At 48.7% G+C, this 27991-nt stretch overlaps 1 protein-coding gene across 1 annotated transcript; it reads left to right on the top strand.

The window, feature by feature from the left end:
• Window positions 1-23: 23 nt before the first annotated feature.
• Window positions 24-27971, top strand: MLLT1 (MLLT1 super elongation complex subunit). The gene is made up of 12 exons (XM_083483911.1): window positions 24-191; window positions 5557-5737; window positions 7285-7367; window positions 9799-9942; window positions 10686-10811; window positions 12991-13542; window positions 15524-15611; window positions 19589-19700; window positions 22247-22346; window positions 24033-24104; window positions 25584-25655; window positions 27456-27971. Exons 1-12 carry the CDS (start codon window positions 180-182, stop codon window positions 27582-27584), a joined length of 1671 nt encoding a protein of 556 aa, XP_083340037.1. The 5' UTR covers window positions 24-179; the 3' UTR covers window positions 27585-27971.
• The last annotated feature ends 20 nt before the right edge of the window (window positions 27972-27991 follow it).

Here is a 27991-nt window from a genome sequence, read left to right as displayed (position 1 = left end):
GGGCGAGAGCGCTGAGGCGGGAGAGGCGCAGCAGGCCCCGAACCATGAGGCGGCGGCGGCGGCCTGAGGCGGAGGCGGAGCAGCAGCCGAAACAGCAGCCCTGAGGGGAAGCCAGGCTAGGCCCGAAAGCCCAGCAGGACGGGAAGAGAAAGAGGCGGGCGGGCAGGCCGGGCCCAGCCATGGACAATCAGGTGAGGCGAGGGGGGGAGGGGCCGCTCTCGCCCCGCCCTCCCGCTCCCCAAGAAGGGGGCGTGGCTTGGCTGCATTGGCTGCCCTCGCAGGCCCCGCCCCCCGCCTGGTGGAAAGGGGCGGGGCTTTGGCGGCCCAGAGGGGGCGTGGCGGTGCCGCAGAGCCCTGGCTCCTCCCCGTGGTGGGCGGGGCCTTTTTTACCTGCTGGCCTTTTTCACCCTCGTCGCTACGCCCCTCCCATCACACGGAAGGGGGCGTGGCTCTGCCTCGTGGGTGGGCTGCCAAAGGGGCGTGGCTTGTCACCCTTGGGTTTGTGGAGTTGGGAAGGGGACCACCGGGGTCATCTAGTCTGACCCCCCTTCTCGCGATGCAGGGATTATTATTATTATTTCTGTACGCTTCCAAGCACAATTAGTATGGACTGTCTCGCCAGAACGGTGCATGCTCTGGTTATCTCCCGCTTGGACTACTGCAATGCGCTCTACGTGGGGCTACCTCTGAAGGTGACCCGGAAACTACAACTAATCCAGAACGCGGCAGCTAGACTGGGGACTGGGGGCGGCCGCCGAGACCATATAGCTCCAGTCCTGAAAGACCTATATTGACTCTCAGGATGTTTCCGAGCACAATTCAAAGTGTTGGTGCTGACCTTTAAAGCCCTAAACGGCCTCGGACCAGTAGACCTGAAGGAGCGTCTCCACCCCCATCATTCTGAGGTCCAGCGCCGAGGGCCTTCTGGCGGTTCCCTCATTGTGAGAAGCCAAGTTACAGGGAACCAGGCAGAGGGCCTTCTTGGTAGTGGCGCCCTCCCTGTGGAACGCCCTCCCACCAGATGTAAAAGAGAAAAATAACTACCAAACTTTTAGAAGACATCTGAAGGCAGCCCTGTTTAGGGAAGTTTTTAATGTTTAATAGGTTATTGTATTTTAGTGTTTTGATGGAAGCCGCCCAGAGTATGGAAGGAGGAGCTGCCACAATCCAGGAAGGGGGTGTGGCTTTGCTCCATCCAAAGGCTGGGACCCCCCCCCCAAAAAAAGAGTAAGGACTGGAATGCTTGGGGGAGATGAGTGGCTCCTCCTCCATCCCAGCCCATATCTGAGGGAGTGGAGTTTGTTTTTTGCTGCCCAAAGGCACAGTTGTGTTTTGTGGAGCTCCATTGTTCTGTTCTTTGCTCACCCCTCCATTCTGTTAGCTGGGAAAAGAGGTGTTTCCACTCTTGGAAGTGGATGTGTCTCCCTGAGAAGGGGAGGAGCTTGCGACTCAAAATTAGGGTAAGTGAGAGAGACTTGGGGGAGTTTTGAGTTCTTGGAGCCCGACCCTTTCTCAGCGGGGGTGGAGGATGCTTGGAGAAGGAGGGCGGACAGCTGCCCCCTCCCCTTTCATGTACAGACGCTTTGGGTTGCGCGATTTCGGGTTGCGCACCGCACCGAACCCGGAAGTACCGGAACGGGTTAATTCTGGGTTTCAGCGCTTGCGTAAGTGCCGAAGCGCTAAATCGCACTTCGCGCATGCGCAGAAGTACCGAATCGCAACCCGCGCGTGCACAGACGTGGCGCTGCAGGTTGCGAACGTGCTTCCTGCACGGATCACGTTCACAACCCGAGCGTCCACTGTACATGTAAGTATATCTCTGTGTGTATATACACTAGCATGTATATCTGTACGTACACCCCAAAAATGGGATGAGGAAAGAGAGTTTTGCTTGCACGTATTGTCTTGTTGCAGCAGCTTCGTACAGTAGACCAACTAGTATTGGTTTCATACTTCTCACGGTTGCCCAAGGCATGGCAGGCCTAACCCTACCTCTTTTTGAGTTCATGGCAGAAGGCAGTGTTCAAACAAGGAGCTTCACAGCTTTTACTCATAGCATTCCTACTAGGCCTGCATGCCCATGTTGCACAGATAGGCCTTTGCTGACCTCCTGTCTATATAGCTGATTATATACTGGATCACCATTACTGTGTATCAGTATATACCTGGCTATAATAACAGCTTTGTGTATTTGAAATGCAGTTATTTAGATAGCAACTACTGTATGTGTCATATATGTATATATTGAGCAAGAATGGGCACGTGTGTCTGTATACACACTTTATATTTTATGTTTTTTGAATATCTTTAAATTTTCAAATCAGCAAACGCAGGCTACATGGGCAGCACATTCCACACACATGCTGAAATATGCATTATATTGAATACACATTATATAAACACACAAGCACATACAACTGGCGACATGTGAATACTTCTGTGTTCATGTAAGCCTGTATCTAATTTATCTAAAACATTTTGTAGCATGTAGCAAGGGGTACGTGATGTTTATATAAATGTATATTTGATACAGTTTGCATATTGGATGTAATATAAGGAGGCAGACTTACTCTTCTTGGTTATCAATGAACTGGTTCCCACATGGCTGTTCCACCACTTGATATCTTAACTGTGAAGTAGTCATTACAGGTCTAACACCAGAGGCCCATTTTTCATATCTCCTCGAAGGCTGTGTGTGTCAGCAGTTCCCAGACATAGAGGTCTAATTCATTCTTGATTTCTTGCGTCCTGAATCACTGGTAGCTGAAAGGTGAATAGACTCCACTACAAAGCCCTGTGTTTTGAGGGGATGCGAGGAATTCTCCTTGCAATGTTTTATCTGCAATAGCCCATCCACACATGCAAGTTACTTGTGGAAATTGCAGTTACCAAACAATAACCATGTCTGCGTCACCTAGAGCGGTTCTCAAACTCTGGTCTGCGGCCCACAGATTTCATTCATGTGGTCTGTGGCATTTCTGCAATAAATCATATTGATTTTAGCTGCAGTTTTATTGCTTATATTGTATTCTATTGCACTACCGTTTGTATTTTGTAGAATTCAACTCGTAATACCATAAAAGAAAAAGAAATAAAAGAAACAATTAGAAATACGATTAAAAATCATGCAGCACATTGTAATTGCTACAGTAGGAAAGAAAAACATTAAGTGATTTGCCAAGACCCCCAGCAGTTTTCAAGTGGTCCATGGCGAGTAAAGGTTTGGAAACCACTGCCGTAAAGGCAACCAGGACCTCCCCGTTTGCACTCTTCAAATAATGTTCATATTTATGTGACCTCTCTAAAATGCACACTGATGTTCTGGATGCATCACTGCATATATACAGTGGTGCCCCGCAAGACGAATGCCTCGCAAGACGGAAAACTCGCTAGACGAAAGAGTTTTTCGTTTTGGGGGTGCTTCGCAAAACGAATTTCCTATGGGCTTGCTTCGCAAGACGACAATGCCTTGCGAGTTCCTGCGGGTTTTTTCCCCTCCCCCCCTTTTCCTAAGCCGCTTATCAGCTGATCCGATCAGCAGATAAGCCGCTAATAGCGCTAATCCGTCAATGGGCTTGCTTCGCAAGACGAAAAAACCGCTAGACGAAGAGAATCACAGAACGGATTCTTTTCGCCTTGCGAGGCACCACTGTACAAGGATCCACTGGTAAATACATTTTTTGTTCTGGCACAAGCACGAAAGGAGAGTCTCTGCCTTTCTTGTGTTCCTGGAGAAACATGAGGACTCTCTGTGATGCCAGGCCCACTTCAGAAGCATGGAAGATGGAAGTAATGCAAGGACTGTCCCTGGTGTTGTGTTGAACATGGAAGATGCTTGGGAGAGCCGTGAGAAAGCTCCTGCTGAATATATGAAGCTTAGCTGCCTTGGGGGTTAGTTCCCATTCCTATCCTCGGCTGTGGAGGAAGGCAAGGGGCTCACACACACACACCTGGGCTCGCCCTTGAACTCATATCATGTCAGAAGACTCTTATCCCCTTTAAGGGGAGCATTTTGACAAGAGCAGGTTACCAAGGGGAGCCCAGATTTGTTGACACCTGCACAAATATTAGCCCTTTCATTCTCAGGGACTGTATTTCAACAGTACAATTAAAGGGAAGACCAACCTTTGCCCGCCCTTCTTACATATTTTTGGGGATTTCCTTACTAGGAAGTGACCCAGGTTCACTTCCCTGCTCTGCCACAGACCTTGCTGGGTGCTTCTGTTTCGGTTAAGGGTGCTCAGCATGACTGATACGGAAGCAGGACAACACTCAAGCACAATAGGATGTTGAGTGAGAGGTCTGCACTATGAAGCCAGTAACAGGAGAGAGGAAGTCTTCTGAAAGTAAAATAAATATGTTTTGCCATCATGTGTGTCCACCGTAATGCCCCCAAAGTATCTGTGCACTGCAAGATGCGCGTGTTTCAGGTGCATGTCCATAGCTACCAGCCTTCCCTTTTTTTGTGGGAAATTCCCTTATTCCAGCGCTGCTTCCCGCTGCTATCCCGGATTGTTAGATATCGTGTAGACTGTCCCCGGGACAGGTGAGGCTGCTGATCCCTTATTTTCGAAGCTGCCGATCCCTTATTTTCAAATCTGAAAGTTGACGGCTATGTGCATGTTCAGCATGTGCCCCTGTCCAATGCTGCTCTTTTGACTACAGTGGTGCCCCGCAAGACGAATGCCTCGCAAGACGGAAAACTCGCTAGACGAAAGAGTTTTCCGTTTTGGAGGTGCTTCGCAAAACGAATTTCCTATGGGCTTGCTTTGCAAGACGGAAATGTCTTGCGAGCTCCTGCTGTTTTTTTTTCCTTTGCCCCCTTTTTCTAAGCCGCTAAGCCGCTTATCAGCTGATCCGATAAGCTGATAAGCCGCTAATAGCGCTAATCCGTCAATGGGCTTGCTTCGCAAGACGAAAAAACCGCTAGACGAAGAGAATCACAGAACGGATTCTTTTCGTCTTGCGAGGCACCACTGTACTTGCAGTGGGAGCTCAAGGGATGCGTTCTTTTTGGGGAGAGAGGAGATGCTATCTAGTTCCAAACATTCACCACCTTTGGATATGCACCTTATCCATATCTGCATTCAATCATAGAATTGGTGGGTGACTTTCAGACCATCTAATTCAGGCGTAGGACAGCCTTGGTCCTCAGGATGTTGCTAAACTATAACGTCTGTCAGCCCCAGCCGCCTTAACCAATAGTCAGGGATGACAGAAGTGGCAACATACAGAGGGTCAAAGGTTTTGCAGACATGACCAAGCCCGGCCTCTTGCATCCCCCAAAGGTGCAGCTTCCACTGGAAGACCTCCATTAAGGCCAATGGTCCTGTTGTCAAACTCTTCCATCAAGAAGCTCCCACTGTTCAGCAGAACTCTGTTCTCCTGTAACTTCCATCCATAGTCCTGTGCTCCGAGGCAGCATTCAACCTTTCACCATGAGGCATACCGTATCAGGGGTACCGCATTTCTTCTTGTCGCTGCTGCGCCGACTTTGACATTCCTAGATGTTGCCTGACTCCTTCCTCATTCCGTAACTCCCTTTTGCCTCCCTAGTGCACGGTCCAGGTGAAGTTGGAGCTGGGGCACCGCGCCCAGCTACGGAAGAAGCCCACCACCGAGGGGTTCACCCACGACTGGATGGTGTTTGTGCGTGGCCCAGAACAATTCGAAATCCAGCACTTTGTGGAGAGGGTGGTCTTCCGGTTGCATCAGAGCTTCCCTAAACCGAAACGTGGTGAGTTCATGTGTGTGTGCCATATTTTTCGCTCTATAAGACGCACCTAGTTTTTGGAGGAGGAAAACAAGAAAAAGAAATATTCTGAATCTCAGAAGCCAGAACAGCAAGAGGGATCGCTGCGCAGCGAAAGCAGCGATCCCTCTTGCTGTTCTGGCTTCTGGGATAGCTGCGCAGCCTGCATTCGCTCCATAAGACGCACACACGTTTCCCCTTACTTTTTAGGAGGGGAAAAGTGCGTCTTACAGAGCGAAAAATACGGTAGCTTTCTCTGTAGGTGTGTTCTGCCCTACTTCAAAGCACACAAGCGCTCCCATTGGGGACAGAGTACACATGCAAGCCCTGCCCTCATCCCCCCCAATCCCCCGCTGCTAACACCAAGATATGCTCAGTCCCTGAAAACCTCCATGTTGAATGGAATCTGCCAGGGGCTTCTCCTTGTGTCTGCTTGAACACAACCAAAATGCCTCTTGTGTTTGGGGAATCCTCAGCCACAGAACAGTGAAGGGTACCCTGCTCTTCATCAGTAGAAACCCCCTGTAGACCTTCCCCAGTCAGCACGGGGCTTGTTGCCGGCTGTTCATGGGAGTGCTTTGGGGTGCGTGGCTTGCTTGAGAATTCCTGCACCACCCATCCACATATGCAGGGTCGGATCCAGCGCTGGTCGTACTCAGAGTAAGTCTATTGAAAGGATGTACATGGCCTGTTTGGGTCCATTCATTTCAGTGACTGTGCTCCGAGTAGGATTTAGCTAGATTTAGCAGCCCACAGAATTTGACAAATGCCTGAACTCTCGGCGAGCTAGAAGTACCTGCAGGCCAGAAGCGAATGGCTCCTTTCTCACCTGCAGTCCTGCTCCTCGAGAGAGAACAATTGTTGGCCTAACACGTGGGTAGGCAAACTAAGGCCCGGGGGCTGGATCCGGCCCAATCACCTTCTAAATCCAGCCCACGGACGGTCCAGGAATCAGCATATTTTTACAAGGACAGAATGTGTGCTTTTATTGAAAATGCATCTCTGGGTTATTTGTGGGCCATAGGAATTCGTTCATTTATTTTTTCAAAATATAGTCCAGCCCCCCCACAAGGTCTGAGGGACAGTGGACCGACCCCCTCCTGAAAAAGTTTGCTGGCCCCTAGCCTAACACAAGGACGCTGCTATGCTTGATGCGTTATCATCATCTCCATATTGGACTGTGAGAGACCCCTGTCTGAAACCCTGGAGAGCTGCTGCTGGCCCGTGTAGACAGTACTGAACTAGGTGAACCAGAGGTCCAACAAGATACCAAGGTCTAAGGCAGTTCCTGTAATAGGTTATTGTTTTCAATAGTGTATCACAAACATGATCTTGTAATCCTTGCAACAGACCTGTAATTGCTATCTGTATTGCTATCCCCATTCTCTAGGTAGGTGTGGAGATGCTCAGATTGGCAAAGAAAGAGAAGCTTGCCTAAGGCTACATAGCATAGAAGCTAGCCAACCTGTATGTTTCTTCTGCGATCCAACAGCCCTGAAGTTTTAATACTTAATTTCTGCTTTTCTTCCCAGTTTGCAAAGAACCTCCTTATAAGGTGGAGGAGTCTGGCTATGCTGGCTTCATTATGCCCATTGAAGTCCACTTCAAAAACAAGGTATCCTTTCAATCTCTCCTCCTTGCCGCCCCCGGGCTCCCTTCTTGCGTTCCCTTAAAACACGGGGCAAGCTCAGCGGGCTGGCCAGCCCCTACAGCAATGTAGCTGAACCGCACTGGCCCAACCCAAGTTTTTATCCAGGTCCAGTTATCATTTAACCTGCTCGTTTTGAAGCAATGAGGCGGTCTGTGCATTTCATGCACATTTTCATGCGTTGATCTATCATGGGATCTCCAGATAAGCAAATGACCTCCCTGATCTGCCTCTTTTCTCCTTGTCTTTCACATCTCTGCATCTCTTTGTGGGGAGGTCTCCAGTGCGCTGCTCGCGGGCGTGACAGCAGCTTCAGACACCTCCCAAGACCCCCTGTCCCTCCCAAATTCTTTTTTTTAAAAAAATTAAATTAGTTTTTGTTGATGGGAGTGTTCGGTTTTTTCTGTTTGTTTCGTTTGTTAAGCAAATGTGTCGATCACTTTGCAGCATAGAGCCACTGAAGCAATGTTCCATGTAACATAAGTGTTGGTATTTTGACTTTGTGGGGGCTGGTTCTGAGCATTGCCAGTTTTTCTTTTGCTAAATAGATATTCTGCGGTGCCCGCAACAGATTATTAGAATTCCAAATGTGTCCTGGGCTCAAAAAAGTTGGGATCCCTGCTTTGGTATTCAGATTTTAAAACAGGCATCCCCAGACTCAGCCTTCCAGATGTTTTGGGACTACAACTCCCATCATCCCTAGCTAACAGGACCAGTGGTCAGGGATGATGGGAATTGTAGTCCCAAAACATCTGGAGGGCTGAGTTTGGGGGTGCCTGTTTTAAAAGCAGGTAGAACAGTGAATAGATTGTGTTGGCCCCAAACCAGCACCCTAGAATATGTAACCTTCCTCTGACTTTGGTTGGTACCTGATCTTTGCACCGTTATCCATGATGAGATAAAAGTCCAGGCCCGATTGCTGTGAGGGCTGCCCCTATTACCCATCTGGGAAACCTTTCGGCTCAGAGTACTGCAGTCAGGCTGCAAACTGGAACCTGCAGAATGGAGCTGTGTTCTTGCCAGTCCTCCAGGATCCGCCCTGCCCACCACTGTGCCTGGAAGGTACACTTCAGAGTGCACATTTTGACCTACGCAGCCAAAAGCTTTTGGGCCCGGGGTAGGCTGTTCCCATACAAGCCTTACTGTGTTTGAAGTTTCAGCTGGGTTGCCCTCTATGTCTGCTGTGTTTTGTTCTGCGTTTGTTGCCTATCTTCCTAGTGTGTTTCAGGATTGTTCTAAGCCATCGCAGGGACCGGGACGAAAAGAGAGCCAAGTCTGAATGTCGGTATAGCAATAAGTAACCAAACCAACCCCTTTGTTGCAAAGAGAACGTCAGCAATGTCTAGGCAACACGATGACCATGTACATACACAATAGACAATCTTTATAGAATTCCTTCAAACCATAACAAGTACAAAATAATCTTTAGTCTCAAAGTCTCTGAAAATCTTTACATGAAGTGAGGCACCAGACTTTGCACGGTGAAAGACAAGCTGTGAAGCTTTGCGTGTTCAGCAAATATGATGTCCAACAGTAAGCACTACATTATTACACGAGCACTGTTCCACAGCATTTGATATTTTCATTTACATACATTCATTCAAAATAAGATGGGTTTATGAAGCAATTCTATATCTTCCCACCACGGTGACAAAGAATTCTACGAAACAGTAGTCAGTATCCAGAATCACTGTTCAGTGTTGGACATCATATTTGCTGAATACACAAAGCTTCACAGCTTGTCTTTCATCGTACAAAGTTTGGTAAAAGGTAAAGGGACCCCTGACCATTAGGTCCAGTCGTGGCCGACTCTGGGGTTGCGGCGCTCATCTCGCTTTATTGGCCGAGGGAGCCGGCGCTTGTTCGCAGACAGCTTCCGGGTCATGTGGCCAGCAGGACTAAGCCGCTTCTGGCGAACCAGAGCAGCACATGGAAACACCGTTTACCTTCCCGCCGGAGCGGTACCTATTTATCTACTTGCACTTTGTGCTTTTGAACTGCTAGGTTGGCAGGAGCTGGGACCGAACAATGGGAGCTCACCCCGTCGCAGGGATTCGAACTGCCAACCTTCTGATCGGCAAGGCCTAGGCTCTGTGGTTTAACCCACAGCGCCACCTGCGTCCCACAAAGTTTGGTACCTCACTTCATTTAAAGATTTTCAGAGACTTAGAGACTAACGATTATTTTGTACTTGTTATGGTTTGAAGGGATTCTATAAAGATGTGGTCTGTTGCGTATGTACATGGTCATCGTGTTGCCTAGACATTGCTGAATGTCTGTATAGGCAACCCTGAGCTAGAAGTGCCAAAAGCCTGACTCAATATAAGGCATCTCCCTGCGTTGGTGTATATATAGTTGTTAAAACCCCTTCATGAGGCTTTTCCTCCTTTGCTTTCAGGAGGAACCGAAGAAAGTTTGCTTCACCTACGATCTCTTCTTGAACCTGGAGGGGAATCCGCCCGTCAACCACCTGCGCTGTGAGAAGCTGACCTTCAACAACCCCACCAAGGAATTCCGCCGGAAACTAATCAGGGCTGGTGGGGTGAGTAGCCAAGACAGATGCACCCTGGTCTTTGCACGCTCAGTGTAATGACTGTTTGCTGTTCTTTGGATCGCTCTAGCCAAAAGCTCATAGCCGAATGGGTTTTGCGAAGTGCTGTTACGCTCTTCATTTCTAGGCTGGGAAACAGGGTGACGGGTGATAGAGGTTTGTTGTGTGGTGCAGAGAAAATGACTGGATAATATGATAAAATGACTGGAAAATACGAAGAACAGAGATTCTGACGAACGGATTATTAAAAACGTGTGAGGTAAACGGTGGAAGTCTTTTTTTAAAAAAAACTATTTAAGGTAGGTAAGGACAAGATGAAATTATACAATTGAATATAAATATAGATGGGAAACGGCTATGTATTGTGAGTACTTATCTACTTTTAAAAATTTTCACTTACGATCTTTTTCCTTTTACTTCTTTATTCTTTCTTTGTTCTTTTTTCTGATATCTTATCTTTCATTTCACTGCTTTATTGTGAATAGCATTTTATAGAGGTATAAATAACTGTAAATATGATAAGAGACAAAATATTCTCTAATTCTTTTTCCTTGGTTAGATGTATTTTCTTTTTATTTTGTATTTTATTTTGTTCTGAATATGTATGTTTTCTAAGTTGTACTTAATAAAAATATTATTTTTTTAAAAAAAGAAAATGACCGGATAGGGGATTTCTGGAATTTGCTGGCACAAAGGTGTGGAACAGCATTAATATCCAAGTTGTCTCTCCTTAGGTGGTGGTCATGCCAGAAGGTGCCGAAACAGTGTCCAGGCCAAGTCCTGACTACCCCATGTTACCCACAATACCGCTCTCTGCCTTCTCTGATCCGAAAAAGACCAAACCGCCCCATGGGTCAAAGGTGAGTCGCTTGGGAAGAGTGTGGGAATGTCCTTCCAAAATGATGAGGTCTAGAATCTTTCGTCGTTCCCATTCTGCAGAGACACTAAAGCCCTCCGAAGAGGCATAGAATTATGTGCACACTATATATACTGTATTTTTTGCTCTATAAGACTCACTTTTTCCCTCCTAAAAAGTAAGGGGAAATGTGTGTGCGTCTTATGGAGCGAATACAGGCTGCGCAGCTATCCCAGAAGCCAGAACAGCAAGAGGGATTGCTGCTTTCGCTGCACAGCGATCCCTCTTGCTGTTCTGGCTTCTGAGATTCAGAATCCCCCCCCCCTTGTTTTCCTCCTCCAAAAACTAGGTGCGCCTTGTGGTCTGGTGTGTCTTACAGAGCGAAAAATACGGTATTCCCTTTGGCTTCAGTATTGTATTATGGTTGAGTTGAACTAATGGCTGGAAATCACAGAGAATTGGGTCTCAGGTAAACTAAGCAAACCTCCACTAGTCAAGGCCATTCAAGAGTGGGCCAGGCTTCTTTAGGAGGTAGTGGGCTCTCCCATCACTGGAGGCGTTGAAGTAAAGACTGGGCAGTCATCTGTCAGGGATGCAGTAGTAGCTGGTTGGACCTAAGACTTCTAATTATTTGATACGTTGCATCTGTAGCAGAGAACAGAAGTAGGGGAAAGATACCCTAGGCCAGAGAGCCTAGGTAATCCTGCACTTGCAATCGTTATTGCAGAATCCTCAGTCTTTGCATTAGTATAAATTGGAAAGAATGTGAAGAGTCTGCTTTAGAATCATAGAATCATAGAGTTGGAAGAGACCACAAGGGCCATCGAGTCCAATCCCCTGCCAAGCAGGAAACACCATCAGAGCACTCCTGACATGGTTGTCAAGCCTCTGCTTAAAGACCTCCAAAGTAGGAGACTCCACCACACTCCTTGGCAGCAAATTCCACTGTCAAACAGCTCTTACTGTCAGGAAGTTCTTCCTAATGTTTAGGTGGAATCTTCTTTCTTGTAGTTTGGATCCATTGCTCCGTGTCCGCTTCTCTGGAGCAGCAGAAAACAACCTTTCTCCCTCCTTTATGTGACATCCTTTTATATATTTGAACATGGCTATCATATCACCCGTTAACCTCCTCTTCTCCAGGCTTGCAAATACACAAGGGGCGGGTAACTGACCTGTATTAATTATTCTTGAATAACTGTTTGAGGCTGTCCTGAAGCAAGCAGAGCACAAGTCAGGGATTGGAAAACTCTGCCTTGCCTGTGAGACTTAAGCTTGCTTCGTTAACGTCCTATACAATCAAGGCTACAGCACCTTTGACGCACATTTCTTGGTCTGTGGTCCAGTGAAGCCGCAGAGATGATTTCTGAGAACGTGTAGTGAAAAGGGGGATCCTGCTGGAACTTGTGAGTTGCCCAACTAGGAAAATGTGGGGTGCAAGTACTGTTTTGGACCAGTGTAAATCTATGGAGGAAGGAGGGGCCTTCCTGGATGAATGGGTGTTGCAGCCCCTTTTATTCCTTTATTCCTTTGTTCCATTGTTTTATTTTCTGCTAGTTTCTGTCTGTTTACCATTTTGCTTTCTTCTGAATTTGAAAGAACACGGCCACAGTGAGATACGACTTACCGTATTTTCCGCTTTATAAGACGCACTTTTCCCCTCCTAAAAAGTAAGGGGAAATGTGTGTGCGTCTTATGGAGCGAATTGCAGGCTGCGCAGCTATCCCAGAAGCCAGAACAGCAAGAGGGAGAGCTGCGCAGCGAAAGCAGCGATCCCTCTTGCTGTTCTGACTTCTGGGACAGCCGCGCGAAGCCTCTTCAGGGCAACAGGAGGAACGCTTCGCTTCACTGGAGAGGCGCTGCGCAGAGAGGGAAAGCTGCACAGCGCCCCTTCAGCGAAGCGGGAGGAGAAATGGAGCCCCTTCCGTTTCTCCTTCCGCTTTGCTGGAGAAGCGCTGCACAGATTCAGAATATTTTTTTTCTTGTTTTCCTCTAAAACTAGGTGCGTCTTATGGTCAGGTGCGTCTTATAGAGCGAACAATACGGTAGCTGATTATCTGAATGCTTCCTGCATGGTGGCTTTCCCTTTGGAGGAAGATTCCATTTTCTCCGCAGAACCCAGTGCTTTCTTACAGGACGGGATAATTAAACTTTGCTGGTCTTTTCATTTCTCCACCGGTGCTTAGGAGGCCAACAAAGATGGCAGCAAAGCTTCCAAGCCACACAAGGTCACCCGAGAGCATCGCGAGAGGCCCAGGAAAGACTCGGAGAGCAAAAACTCCTCCAGAGACCTTGAAAGGGAGCCGGGTAAACCTGTGAAGGACTCCTCCAGGAAACCCACTGAGAACAAGGTGCCCAAAGAGGAGAAGACCCTCCCGAAAGCTGCTTTCAAGGAGCCCAAGCTGGCTCTCAAGGAGCCCAAGTTGGAGAACACGTCGCCAAAGGGTGGTCCTCCACCGCCGGACATGAAGCCTTCCAGCAAAAGGCCCTCTACGGTGGAGTCTCCAAAACCCAGCGCTAAGAAGCCGAAGAAGAGCAGCTCCAAAGGAGCCAAGACCGTCCCGGCAACGTCCCCTCGGACTTCGTCTTACGCCGAGAAGAAGCCAGCCAAGGAGAAGCCGAGCGCCAAAGTGGAGAAGATGAAAACGGAGACGGAAACGAAGGCGATCAAAAAACCCATGGAGGTGGCGGTGGCAGAGGACTCCAATTCCGAGGATGAAGCTTCCCTGAAGTCAGAGGTGAGGGGCCTGTTCTCTTCCCTGCAAGGCCAGGCAGGGCTGCACTGTATGGTGTCTACTGAGTGTAGGCAATTGCTGTATTTTTTGCTTTATAAGAGTCACTTTTTCCCTCCTAAAAAGTCAGGGGAAATGTGTGTGCGTCTTATGGAGGCTGCGCAGCTATCCCAGAAGCCAGAACAGTAAGAGGGATTGCTGCTTTCACTGCGTAGTGATCCCTCTTGCTGTTCTGGCTTCTGAGATTCAGAATATTTGTTTTCTTGTTTTCCTCCTCCAAAAACCAGGTGCGTCTTGTGGTCTGGTGCGTCTTATAGAGCGAAAAACATGGTAAATACAATCCATGCTAAAGACGGACCTGTTTGGACCTGGAGCTCTTGTTGAGTTTCAGTCCTGCACCTTCCTTCTCTGCCCTCTAGGTCCTGCTGATATTTATTCTTAGGATTCGTAAAGGCTTTTCAGAATGCAGGGAAACCCTAGAGGTGAGGTACAATGCTGGTTTCCCTCACTACCATCCTAAAATACTTAAGAAATGGCCAGTTTCCCCCCTCTAAGATTCCAGCCTGAGAGGGCTCCTGGGGAGCTGAATGGTTTTTCAAATCTTTTTCTTTAACCGTATTTAAAAACAAAAATGGTTAAGCCACTCTTTTCTCCAACATGCTCGGGACATGCATAAATAAATAAATATTTTTATTATTCCTGTGCAGACCATCTGACTGCTTGCCCCAGCCGCTCGACAAATATTAAAAATGCAATGAAACTTAGGACATTAAAAACTTAATTGCAGCCACTGCATTGGTTGTCCCAGGCAACCCAAGCACTGACTAGACCAGAGGTCGGCAAGGTTTGCCTCCCCTGGGCCGGTTCACTCCAGCGGAGAGCCCTCGGTGGACCACGATTTCTGGCGTCCTAGTCTGTGCAGACGCGATTTCCAGGACTGTAGAAGCGAGCCCCTGTGGCGCACTGCACCGGTTTAGCGCAGCGGGCGGGGACTTGCCGAGCGGGCAGCTCAGTTGGGGGGTGGCTCGTGGGCTGGTTAAACGACCCCCGTGGGCCACTTTTGGCCCATGGGCCTTAGGTTGCCGACCCTTGGGCTAGACCCTGGTCACTTTAGCTTGTAACCTGCCCTGGGACCTCAGGGTGAAGGCTGGGTAATAAATTGTGATTGTTAGTAGTGGTCCATAGTGCCACCCCGTACTCTCCATCATTCTTACCACATGTTCCAGAACTGGGTCAAGGAAGAAGGTCTGGCGTTCCACCCTGGGAAACCTTGACTCCAGTCAAGCCACCCACACACCACCCTCAGGCTCAGGGTGGATTAGATTTAAATTACAGTGGTACCTCTGGTTACGTTCTTAATTCATTCTGGAGGTCCGTTCTTAACCTGAAACTGTTCTTAACATGAAGCATCACTTTAGCTAATGGGGCCTCCTGCTGCTGCCACGCCGCCGGAGCATGATTTCTGTTCTCATCCTGAAGCAAAGTTCTTAACCCGAGGTAATATTTCTGGGTTAGCGGAGTCTGTAACCTGAAGCGTATGTAACCCCAGGTACCGCTGTACCACTCTGTTCTCCCTTTATCTACTTGCACTTTGACATGCTTTTGAACTGCTAGGTTGGCAGGAGCAGGGACCGAGCGACAGGAGCTCACCCCGTCACGGGGATTCGAACCACCGACCTTCTGATCGGCAGGTCCTAGGCCCTGTGGTTTAACTCACAGCGCCTATTACAGCTGTGCCCCCCCCCAACAACATGAGGATCCAGCTTATCCCTATCTTTCTTAAGTCCTGAGAAGAAGCTTGACCAGACTTCCAAGTCTGTGATGTAATCCTCTTGGTTACTAAAGGACAAAACTGAAGAACCTTCCATAGGAAATAAAAGAAATTGGGCTGGGGCTGCCATCTCTCTCTCTGCCATTCTGCTATACGGACCAAAGGGTTGAAATTAATTCTCTCTCTTCCTTCTTCCTTTCTCTGTGCCGACTGAAGTCCGCCCCATCCAGCCCTTCCAACTCCAGCTCCAGCTCCGACTCCAGCTCCGACTCTGATTTCGAGCCATCTCAGAACCACAGCCAAGGTGCGTTGCTGTTTGGAAATCTCACGTGAGTCTTGGTGTCAATTAAGCCTACGATGCCTCCCCCCCAAGTGTGAGGTTTTTGCTTGTCATACTGGCCCAATAATAGCCACCGGTTCATAAAACCCGGCACTCAACATCGTGCTTCCTGAATGTTTGAAAGCACTTAGCTAAAGGCACAGAAAAGCTTGACAAGGGCTGATGTAAGTCAAGTGACTGGAAAATTGGAAGCGTCCAGTTTAGGCCCCCTTAGGTGGTCCAGTGGACCATAAAGAAGGCTGATCGCCGAAGAATTTATGCTTTTGACTTCTGGTGCTGGAGGAGACTCTTGAGAGTTCCATGGACTGCAAGAAGATCAAACCTCTCCATTCGGAAGGAAATCAGCCCTGAGTGCTCACGGGAAGGACAGATCCTGAAGCTGAGGCTCCAATATTTTGGCCACCTCATGATAAGAGAAGACTCCCTGGAAAAGACCCTGATGTTGGGAAAGATGGAGGGCGCAAGGAGAAGGGGACGACAGAGGATGAGATGGTGGGACATTGTTCTCGAAGCTACCAGCATGAGTTTGACCAAACTGCGGGAGGCAGTGGAAGACAGAAGTGCGTGGTGTGCTCTGGTCCAGGGGGTCGCGAAGAGTTGGACACGACCAAACAACAACAGGTGGTCCAGGGCAAGTCATACTCTCTCAGCCTCAACTGGTGCTGAACTAAATCCACCTACACCAGCCATCTTTTAGCACGACCCTGTGAGGTAGTTCAGCACCAACTGAGGCTGAGAGAGAGTCCCTTGCCCTTGGCCACCTAAGGGGGACTAAGCTGAGTGCTTCCAGTTTTCCAGGTCAATCTCTTAGAATAGAAGCATAGAATCATAGAATCCTAGAGTTGGAAGAGACCACAAGGGCCATCGAGTCCAACCCCCTGCCAAGCAGGAAACACCATCAGAGCACCCCTGACATATGGTTGTCAAGCCTCCGCTTAAAGACCTCCAAAGGAGGAGACTCCACCACACTCCTTGGCAGCAAATTCCACTGTCAAACAGCTCTTACTGTCAGGAAGTTCTTCCTAAGGTTTAGGTGGAATCTTCTTTCTTGTACTTTGGATCCATTGCTCCGTGTCCGCTTCTCTGGAGCAGCAGAAAACAACCTTTCTCCCTCCTCTAGGTGACATCCTTTTATATATTTGAACATGGCTATCATATCACCCCTTAACCTCCTCTTCTCCAGGCTAAACATGCCCAGCTCCCTTAGCCGTTCCTCATAAGGCATCGTTTCCAGGCCTTTGACCATTTTGGTTGCCCTCCTCTGGACACGTTCCAGTTTGTCAGTGTCCTTCTTGAACTGTGGTGCCCAGAACTGGACACAGTACTCCAGGTGAGGTCTGACCAGAGCAGAATACAGTGGCACTATTACTTCCCTTGATCTCCACTACTATGTCTTGACTTACATCAGCCCTTGTCAAGGTTTTCCTGTGCCTTCAGTGAAGTAGCTTCCTTTTTTAAAATACCACTGCTGTAGAAAGTCGAGCCACTTGGCTAGACATAAACGCGGCAGCCTCACCAGTTCCCCGAAAACCCCAGACAGCTGCTGTGTCTGCCAGCAGAGACCAGCCTCCTCCAACCCTTTAGGCTCCTGGTGTTTCAGTCAGCATGGCCGGTCATCGAAGAGTTGCAAAAATAACTGCTCGCCTGAGGGAATCTTTAGAAAAGTTGCTGCTTTTTCCACCTCCCTTCGCAAAAAAGGCCATGTTAGGCTAGCAAAAGATTGCCAGGGCAGGAGGTGTGCTTGACTCGCTTCACCTATATCCTTTCCACCTGGCACAATTTCACCACAATTAGGTGCAGTAATACGGCGGGGGGGGGGGAGAGAATATTCTGCTTTGGCCAGATGTTGCAGGTGTCGAGGTCCTCAAATTGTTCATCTCAGGTTACTTGGGAAGCAGATAGTTGCGTGTTCACCCCACCCCTGGTGGGAGCCATAACATGGCTGCTCTTCTGGGTGGGGGGGTTATCAACAAACGGAAGCAAATGTGGGTCTACATCAGAAGCAGCAGTGGTGATAAGTGATAAGCTTCTAGCCTTTGAGGCTGTCAAGGTGATAGTCCTGACTGATAAAAACAAATCGTTAGTATTAATTCTGCCATTTTTTGGTACTAAACAATAATACTTAGTATTTGTCAGGTGCTTCTCTAAAGTGTTTTACATTATCTTGTTGTAATCCCTACAACAAGGTAGGTCAGTGTGATCCCCGGATGGTTTGACGGGTGGGGTTTGAGTCCGAGAGAAAAGGTCTTGCCTAAGTCTGCCTTTGCCACCAGTCTGTGGCAGATGCAAGATTTGAAATGAGGACTTCCTGAATCACAGCGCCATCTCTCCACTGCTATGTCAAATCACCTCTCTGACATATGTGCTTGCCTCTTGCCTCTTCTTCTCTCTCCCACCCCCTTAAAAATGAATTCAGGACACAAGCTGACGGATGGGTTAACTGGCGTGCAGGTGGGGGCACCCAAGGGAGAAGGTAGAGCCATGTGATCACCAGTCTTGGAGCGGACAGCTTCAAATAGTCAAATGTTTGCAACCTTCTCTCTTCCTGGAATCCTGAAGACAGTCTTCCAAGCTTCTACTGCTTGGGTGGGAGACCTTTGGCTCTCCACATGACTCTAAACTGGGACGTGGGTGGCGCTGTGGGTTAAACCACAGACCCTAGGGCTTGCCGATCAGAAGGTCGGCGGTTCGAATCCCCGCGACGGGGTGAGCTCCCGTTGCTCAGTCACTCCTCCTGCCCACCTAGCAGTTCGAAAGCACGTCCAAGTAGATAAATAGGTACCGCTCCAGCGGGAAGGTAAACGGTGTTTCCTTGCGCTGCTCTGGTTCGCCAGAAGTGGCTTAGTCCTGCTGGCCATATGACCTGTACACCGGCTCCCTCGGCCAATAAAGCGAGATGAGCGCCGCAACCCCAGAGTCGGCCACGACTGGACCTAATGGTCAGGGGTCCTTTACCTTTATGTCTCTAAACTACAGCTCCCACCAGTCATCTCTGGCCATTGTCCATTCTTGCTAGGACTTGCGGGGGTTGTAGTTGAGTGTCTGGAGAGCTAAAGATTCCCCACTCCTGCTATACTCGGCTCCTTGTATCACACTTAACTACCACCACCATTGCAGGTGCAACAAACAGAGCAACTGTCCACACGTAAAAGTGCCTCCACAGATGTAAACAAGGTTTATTTATTACAGGCTTCCCAATGGTGTTTAAAACTCTGTGGACAAGTATTTTGGAGGCAGGGAACTTGTTGTTACAGTGGAACCTCGGTTTTCGAGCGTCTCGGAAGCCAGACTTTTCAGTTCCCGAACCCCGAAAACCCGGAAGTAATTGCTTCCATTTTCGAACGCGCCTTGGAAGTCAAATGGCTTCCGAAGCGCGTTTCTCCATTTTCTCCATTGAAATTGCCTACCGTCCATTGCGCCTGAATGTTTCAGAAGCTGAAGGATCTTCCGGAACGGATTACGTTCAACAACCGAGGTTCCACAGTAGAAGGTTTCTAAACCCGTTTCTTTTTGTTCCGAAATGCCTGATGGTAACACCGTGATTTTGCTGTCAAACCGGAGAGATGGGAGGGGGACTTGGGAGAGTCGCAAAACGTCTGCTTGCCTGTGGGGCAGACCCAAACCACCTGTGGCCCTCCATGCTGTATGTGTGTTCTGCATTGTGTTCTGTGGCTCAACAGCCACCCTGTTTACTGTTCTAGACAGGTAGAACAACAAACTAAACAGGCCTTGTGGTGGGCCACTCTTCCTGTCTTCGGTTAGGCTGTGTTTGGCTTGGGGAGCCCTCAAACTGTGCCACCCTGTGGCACAGTGGGAACTGAAAAGAGCCCAAATGGACAGTGCCTGGTAAGCAGCCCAGCACAACTCCGCTTAGCGTTGAACCTTAGTTTCCCTGTCCTGTGCCCATTTTTAAACTGGCTTTCCTGGCTTCTGAACCCCAGGGCCTCTACGCTCCATGGTCGAGGACTTGCAGTCAGAAGAGTCTGACGACGATGACAGTTCTTCGGGGGAAGAGCCGGCGGTCAAGGCAGCTCCCATCAGCAGGGATGCGAGGTGAGAGCAGCCCGGGTTTATTTATGTGCTGTTTTTGCCTGTGTTTAAGGCAATCATGGTCTCCCAAAGCAGCTCACTCCGGCTTACAGAAACACAGAATGAAAGGCGGGGGAAATGGAAATGGAAACTGAGAAACTGAGAGATGCCCACAAAAGAAGAATGGAGGATGAAACTGATGGAATACGCAGAAATGGGCAGATTGACGGGGAGAATTAGGAACCAACGTGACCAGAGATTCTCCGAGGACTGGAAGAAATTTACAGAGTATATCAGAGTATATCAAAAATTTCTGTGATGAGCAAATAACGTTCGTCGGCTTTCAAGAAGCTCTGTGAAATTACTGTTAGAAATATTGTGTTTAAGAGTATTTGAGTGCAATATAATATTGGGAAATGTGAGACGAGGATAAAAAATAAATGGAAAATTATCAGACAAGCTGAGGGAAGTTCTGGAAAAAAGGGTTTAAGTTAAAAATGGATGTATAATTTTGTAAAAAAAATTTTTTTTAATGGAAAATCTAATAAAAAATATTTATTTAAAAAAAAGAATGAAAGGCGGGGGGACAGGTAGAGAAGGGAGTTTAATCAAGGCCAGAACTGTTGGGGCCACCTGACCTTCCAGTGATTTTGTTTGAACAGCAGTTAGCTCTTGTACATTTGGCTGATGAATGGGGTCAGGGTGGCCTTTCCCCCTCCCTCCTGCAGCCCCTGTTGGCACACATTACTCTCTCTGGCAAGGAGGGAGTCAGGGGAGTCTCTTCCCTGCAGCCTTCTTCTTTTCTGGTTGGTGGTTGGGGCTAGGGTGGCCTTCCAGGCAAGCAGGGGGAGCAGCCCCTGGCAGTTTGGTTCGCTTAGCCGGTGGCAGAAGCCAGAGTTCACTGCCCTTCTTTTCTGCCTTTCCAGCACAACAGTCGGATGCAATTGGCTGTCTTTTGTGTAGCTATTGCCTAAAGCAAACAAAAGACATGGGGGTCAAGCTTTCGTGACTTATTTGACCTGAACAGATTGTTCAGGGTTTTCATAAGAGTGGGTCATGGGGCATGTCGAGTTTTAGCCAGTTCTAGTTCTACTCAGAAATGAACGAATATGATGAAATTGGGCCCATTAATATCTGGGAGTGCTCTGAGTAGAACCGGCAGTGAATGCAACCCTTTGCTGCCTGTGGAGGGGATGGAAGAGAAGCAGCAGAGGAGGCAGCCTTTTGCCGTCACCCCATCAAGCTCCGGATTGTGTGCACCCGGCATTAGCCAACGTGGTGCCCTCCAGACGACGTCAGCCCCTTCCAGCTCCCATCAGCCACAGCCAGCATGGCCCAGTGGTCAGAGGTGATGGCAACTTTTGTCCAGTAGCTTCCGGAGGCTGCCACAATGACTAACCTCAGCTCTGCACTGACTGGTGCTGCATTCTGGGCATTCATCCTCAAGCTGCTTGCTTACAAAGCATTGGCTGCAGCCACTGAGCTACTGGAGGCAGAGAGGGACCTGTCCAGAACGTGGGAGCGGAGCTTCCTGCTGAACCTTGCAGCCTTCCAGGACAAGTGTGGGAAACCTGTAGCCCTCCAGGTGATACTGAACTACAGCTCCCAGCAGCCCCAGCAAGCGCTGCCAGTGGCTACGGATGAGGATTAAAATTACATCTCAGCAACATCTGGAGGGGCAAAGGTTCCCCCGTACCTGTCCTGGAAGGCTTCTCCCATCGTCCACTCCAGACACTGAGGTCCAGCTCCGAGGGTCTTCTGGCGGTTCCCTCCCTGCGAGAAGTGAGGTTACAGGGAACCAGACACAGGGCCTTCTCGGTGGTGGCGCCCGCCCTGCGGAACAGCCTCCCATTAGATGTCAAGGAAATTAAGAACTATGTTTGACTTGCTTGAATGGCATTGGAAAGACGAGGAGGTTAAGTCTGCTATGATTCACTGGGCCAAAGATTTTGGGTATAATATACACCTGAGCGATTGGGTAAAATTATGGAAAGAAGGTTTAAAATTTACTGCATGCAATGCCCTAAAAGAAAATGTGGTGAAAATGATGTATAGATGGTATATAACACCTGTTAAGTTAGCGAAAATTGGGAAGTTTTTTATGTTTGTTGTGTTATTGTGTTTTTAATATTTTGTTGGGAGCTGCCAACCCAGTCAGATGGGCATTGTTGTACAGTGGTGCCTCGCAAGACGAAAAGAATCCGTTCTGTGATTCTCTTCGTCTAGCGGGTTTTTTCGTCTTGCGAAGCAAGCCCATTGAAGGATTAGCGGATTAGCGCTATTAGCGGCTTCTAGCTGCTTTTAGCGGCTTATCTGCTGATCGGATCAGCTGATAAGCGGCTTAGCGGCTTAGAAAAAGGGGGGGAAAGGGGAAAAAACCAGCAGGAACTCGCAAGACATTGTCGTCTTGCGAAGCAAGCCCATAGGAGATTCGTGTTGCGAAGCACCTCCAAAACGGAAAACTCTTTCGTCTAGCGAGTTTTCCATCTTGCGAGGCATTCGTATTGCGGGGCACCACTGTATTATTATTATTATTATTATTATTATTATTATTATTATTACCTCTTCAGGCTCAGCCACAGCGATAGCGACAGTGACAACAGTGAGGACTCCTGCCTTCCAAGTCGGGAGCCTCCGCCCAACCAGAAATTACCCCCTTCTAACAATAAGGTAATTGTGCAGCAACGGCAGTTTGGCTTCCTACTCACCCCAGCTGTCTGGAATTTGGCCCAGGTATACTAAAGGAGCGCAAGGCTGGGGTGCAGGGGCGGGGAACACAGTTGTAGGAGTGGCTGTTTTTGTTTCGTAAGCAGTGGAGAAAATTGAGCAGAGGAAACAGAAGGAGAAAGGACCGAAGGGAGAAAGGCTACAGATAGTAATAGCAAGGGAAGATTGGAAGAAGTTCATTTATCGGAGGAAGCAGGGAAGGAATTGGAGCTGTTTGGTCCTGTCCTGTCGAGGGGACTAAGAACACCTGTGAGGGTAGGCATAGGCAAACTCAGCCCTCCAGATGTTTTGGGACTACAATTCCCATCATAGAATCATAGAGTTGGAAGAGACCACAAGGGCCATCGAGTCCAACCCCCTGCCAAGCAGGAAACACCATCAGAGCACTCCTGACATATGGTTGTCAAGCCTCTGCTTAAAGACCTCCAAAGTAGGAGACTCCACCACACTCCTTGGCAGCAAATTCCACTGTCAAACAGCTCTTACGGTCAGGAAGTTCTTCCTAATGTTTAGGTGGAATCTTCTTTCTTGTAGTTTGGATCCATAGCTCCGTGTCCGCTTCTCTGGAGCAGCAGAAAACAACCTTTCTCCCTCCTCTATGTGACATCCTTTTATATATTTGAACATGGCTATCATATCGCCCCTTAACCTCCTCTTCTCCAGGCTAAACATGCCCAGCTCCCTTAGCCGTTCCTCATAAGGCATCGTTTCCAGGCCTTGGACCATTTTGGTTGCCCTCCTCTGGACACGTTCCAGTTTGTCACATTCCAGTTTGTCATCATCCCTGACCACTGATCCTGTTAACTAGGGATGGTGGGAGTTGTAGTCCCAAAACATCTGGAGGGTCGAGTTTGCCTATGCCTGTGTAAGGGTGTTGAAACAAGGCAGGAACAGAAATCAGGGTGCGTTGCGAGCTTGTTTCAACAAATCGTTTAACTAACCGCAGTTCGGGTTCAGGCATAAGCTGCTGTTAGTTTTAAGGCAGGCAGAGGATGTTCCAAATACCTTCCTTGCAGCCACCCACAAGCCAAAGGCTTGGTCACATAGGTCAGTGCTATGTTTTGGTGGCAGGGTTTGTAAATAGGGGCGCAGGACACCCAAACAACTGATGACTTCCCCTCTCGGCAGAGACAGAGTACAGAGCCCTGTAGGAGAAACCACTATCCCCATTTTGCCGCCTTCTCCAAACTGGTGTCCTCCAGGAATTACTCGACTGCAACTCCCATCATCCCTGCCCAGCGGCCGTTCTGGATGCAGCTCTTGGGATTGAAATCCATGGAGGATACTGGGTTCAAGAAGGCTGCTGGTTGGCATGAGGGCATCTGTTGAGATCATATCTGAGTAGAGATTTGAATGAGGACCTTGTTTCCTGCTCCTTGCCCCTACTCCCACGCTGAATCGATCTCGTTTGGGGAGCTCTGGCTGGTGGTGGGGAAATTCCTCATGGGGGTGGGGGGCAGAATTGACTCCTCGTTTGTTATAAGAAGGGGAGAGAACCTGTTTTTGTGCCTGGTTTCCAGTTTGAAGGAGCACAGCCTTTGCAGCTTATCGTGGCTCTGCTGCAGCGGTTGCCTTTTGTCCCCTCTGAGCTGGCTTGTGAGCGCGTTCCCCTTCTTTAACTGCTTTCAGGTAACTGGGAGGAAGAGTCCAGAGTCCTGCAGCAAGCCAGAAAAGATTCTGAAGAAAGGGACCTATGACAAGGTACCTCCATGGAGAGGGGCATTTAAATTGTGGGAGGGAGGGAGGGAAAGAAGGAGAAGCCATCTGTTGGCAGAGGGAGCCCTTTGCCGCTCAGGACAAACCAAGCCAGCCCTAACAAGGCTCAAACCACCTCTATTGAAATGTGCAAAGCTGTCTTCTGCAGAGCTAGGCCAATAGTTCATACCCAATATTGTCTCCTCTGGCAGGCAGCAGCTCCCTGACTGCCTTTCCTAGCCCTGCTAGATTTGAGAGCTACCAATTCTTTCTCCTCCCACACCCAAGCTTCTCCCTGGGCAGCAGGAAGGGGATATACTGATTCTTTTTTACTTGATTTCGGAGGGGGCCCATTTATTGCCTTTCTGTCATCAGGTGTGGCCAACTCCCAAGAGACTGTGATCAGAGAGTTTAAAACTGGCAGTGATCTACCCCACTTTGGGGGGTTCAGGTCAAAGTTGTTGAGCTTCTTTGCGAGTCAGTGATCTACCACCAGTAGATCACAATCTAGATCTACCTGTTGGACGTGCCTGATCTAGATGGTGGGTACGGGAAATCAGGTTCCTTTTTATTTTTCTCCTTTGAAACGAAAGGAGAGGATCTGGTCTTTTTATAAGGAAACTTCATACAGAGTAGGTGCGTTGCTGCTGCTTTTGTTGTTGCTGCTGTTGTTGCTGGAGCAAAGCTTCAAATAGCCCTGTTGTTCAGCCCTAGCAGCAACACGGGCTCTGCTACCAGAGACGCTTTAATACAGTTGCGGCCCTCCAGACATTTGTTGTTGTTGAGTCGTTTAGTCGTGTCCGACTCTTCGTGACCCCCTGGACCAGAGCACGCCAGGCACTTCTGTCTTCCACTGCCTCCCGCAGTTCAGTCAGACTCATGTTTGTAGCTTCGAGAACACTGTCCCACCATCTCGTCCTCTGTCCTCCCCTTCTCCTTGTGCCCTCCATCTTTCCCAGCATCAGGGTCTTTTCCAGGGAGTTCTCTTCTCATGAGGTGGCCTCCAGACATTGCTGAACAACTCCCATCATCCCTGGTCATTGGCCATGTTTGCTGGGACCAGTGGGAGCTGTAGTTCTGCAGCATCTGAAGCCCCAAAGGTCCCCCCATACCTCCTTTAATGGATGCCAGAGCTTATACCTGCACTGCTTGCATGCATACAAGACTTGCCTTCCCATTTTCTTTTCAGCTGGTTTTTGCGTTTCCGTTTCCCCTCCAACCCCCAACCCTTTGTACACAATGTGCTCATGTGTAATACAGGAGTTCTAATTCACTGGGCATCACTCCTAACCCACCCACCCAACCCACTGAGTCCATTTTTTTGCAAAGGAGGACAAAATCCTTCCCCACTGTCCACCCGAACTGGCAGCAGCGTATTTGCCCTTTAGGCTATAGGAGGGGGGGAGTGAGCATTAATCAGCTTTTTGTTGAACACCTCAAGATTCAGAGTTCTCCTTGCTAATGTTCCTTCTTCCCTCTCCCAAGGCCTACACTGATGAGTTGGTGGAACTTCATCGGAGGCTGATGGCTTTACGGGAACGAAATGTGCTTCAGCAGGTAAGGACATGTTAGGTGGCTTTTTTGGTGTGGGATGCAAGTTGAAGCCAGAGTGGAATGTTAAACGGTCTCTTTTGCCACAGTGCAATGAGTGGTGCTGCTTTTGCTGTTTTCAGATTAGCTTCTTCAGGCACCTTATGCATATATCCAACAGTAACCTGTAGTTATTATTATAATTAGTAGTTTTGTGGCCTTGCAAATTCAGCAGAAGCTGTCCTGGGAGCACATATGGGTCTCAAAAGTTGGATAGGCTAGCAGTTTGAAAGCTAAATACAGTGGTGCCCCGCAAGACGAATGCCTCGCAAGACGGAAAACTCGCTAGACGAGTTTTCCGTTTTGGAGGTGCTTCGCAAAACGAATTTCCTATGGGCTTGCTTCGCAAGACGACAATGTCTTGCGAGTTCCTGCTGGTTTTTTCCCTCCCCCCCCCCTTTTTCTAAGCCGCTAAGCCACTTATCAGCTGATCCGACCAGCAGATAAGCCGCTAAAAGCCGCTAATAGCGCTAATCCGCTAATCCGTCAATGGGCTTGCTTCGCAAGACGAAAAAACCGCTAGACGAAGAGAATCACAGAACGGATTCTTTTCATCTTGCGAGGCACCACTGTACTGAAATGCACCCCCCCCCCAATAACTACATGGAGGCGAAGGACAGAGAGATTTCTAATGAAGTGATTCTGTGATTCCCCCCCCCCCCCCGAAGTCCTGCGAAGACTTTTTGTGAGTCTTCTTGTTCCTGCCCCCAGGCAGATGGTGGGGTCTTCCTTTGCCTTGCCATGGCTGTCTTCACACCTTTCAAATCAGCAATCCCGCTTGAATTACAGTGGTACCTCGGGTTACAGACGGTTCAGGTTACAGACTCCGCTAACCCAGAAATAGTACCTCGGGTTAAGAACTTTGCTTCAGGATGAATTCGTGCTCTGGCGGCGCGGCGGCAGCAGGAAGGCCCCATTAGCTAAAGTGGTGCTTCAGGTTAAGAACAGTTTCAGGTTAAGTATGGACCTCCGGAACGAATTAAGTACTTAACCCGAGGTACCACTGTACTATTAGCCTTGCCCACAAGTAATGTCTAATGGGGATAAATACATCTCTAGCCAGGAAAAGTGTTCTGCCAGCAAGACTTAGATAAGAATCTCCAGGCCTGCATCAGGTACCAGTCTTTGATGTCTCCCAATTTGCTATTGCCTTGTTGTTCTGCTGCAATACAGCCAAGGTAGTTTGTGTCCTATGCCACGAACCAGCCTTTCATGGAGACAAGAGGGTCAGACCAAGGAAGCGGGGGGGGGGGAGCACTGCACATGGCTTTTTAAAATGGCGCACAAAGTGTGAACGATTGGTCCCTGTCTGAATTTCCGCAGTGGGGCAGGCAGTGAGAGAGAGAGAGCGAGGGCAGAGAACAAACTCTCTGCTGCGTTGCGTTGGCACAGAATATTGGTGTCTCACAGACCTAACATATAGAATAAGAGAACAAGAAGAACATACGTTTAAAGAAGATTGGAAAACATTTATTGAATATATGGAGGGAAATTGTGCACATTTGAAAACGCTGGCAGCATTAAGATAAGTTCAACTGCGTAGATAAGTTTTGATGGATGTACTAATGGAATACCGAATGGTTTAGTTTATGTAAAATATGCAGGGATTTATGTTATGTGAAATGAACCGTGGGAAGAGAAGAAGGGAAGTCATTGATATTTTAAGGTGGTTTAAATGACTATTCTAAAATGTAAAACAGAAAATTTAATAAGGGGGGGGGGGAGAATATTTGTGTCTCACTCCGATCCTTTTCCTCCCCGGCCCAGATTGTAAATCTCATTGAGGAAACTGGACATTTCAATGTCACCAACACAACCTTCGACTTTGACTTGTTCTCCTTGGACGAAACGACCGTCCGCAAGCTGCAGAGCTACCTGGAGGCCGTGGCTACGTGACCCTTGGCTTCTGAAGTGGGACGCTTTTTTTTGAAACCAGAATCCCCGTCTCTTCGGTACCAGGAAATGGACTCGTGGACCTTGGCCGCCGCCTTATCCTCTCGATTCACCTGAAGCACTGCCTTAGGGATCAGCCACGCTCTAGGAACACGCTGTTGTTGCTGCTGCTGCCGCCGCCGCTTCTGCTGCCGCCACCAGCCACGCTCCTCCTCTTGGGCTTCAGCCGAGCGCTCGCCCTTGGCGGACCTGTCCTCCTTCGCTTCAGAAGCTTTGCTTGGAATTGGTAGAGTAAAAGCTGCGCTGGTCCTAGCTGCGACACCGCGCTCTCCTTGGTTGTTTGGTTGTTGCTGGTTTTTTAATTCCGGCTTTTTAAATTTTAGAACGAGATTCTCTTATGTGTGTGTGTT

This window comes from Podarcis liolepis (genome assembly GCF_965112155.1).
Source record: "Podarcis liolepis genome assembly, chromosome: 18".
NCBI classification, from domain to species: Eukaryota; Metazoa; Chordata; class Lepidosauria; order Squamata; family Lacertidae; genus Podarcis; species Podarcis liolepis.
The sequence above is the reverse complement of the archived record's forward strand: the minus strand, read 5'-3'. Positions and strand labels throughout refer to the sequence as shown.

Bases quoted from the DNA above. Each gene is read 5' to 3' on its own strand.
- MLLT1 (XM_083483911.1), top strand. The intron at 9,943-10,685 runs GTGAGTAGCCAA...GTCTCTCCTTAG, and splicing joins AACTAATCAGGGCTGGTGGG to GTGGTGGTCATGCCAGAAGG. The intron at 13,543-15,523 runs GTGAGGGGCCTG...TGCCGACTGAAG, and splicing joins AAGCTTCCCTGAAGTCAGAG to TCCGCCCCATCCAGCCCTTC.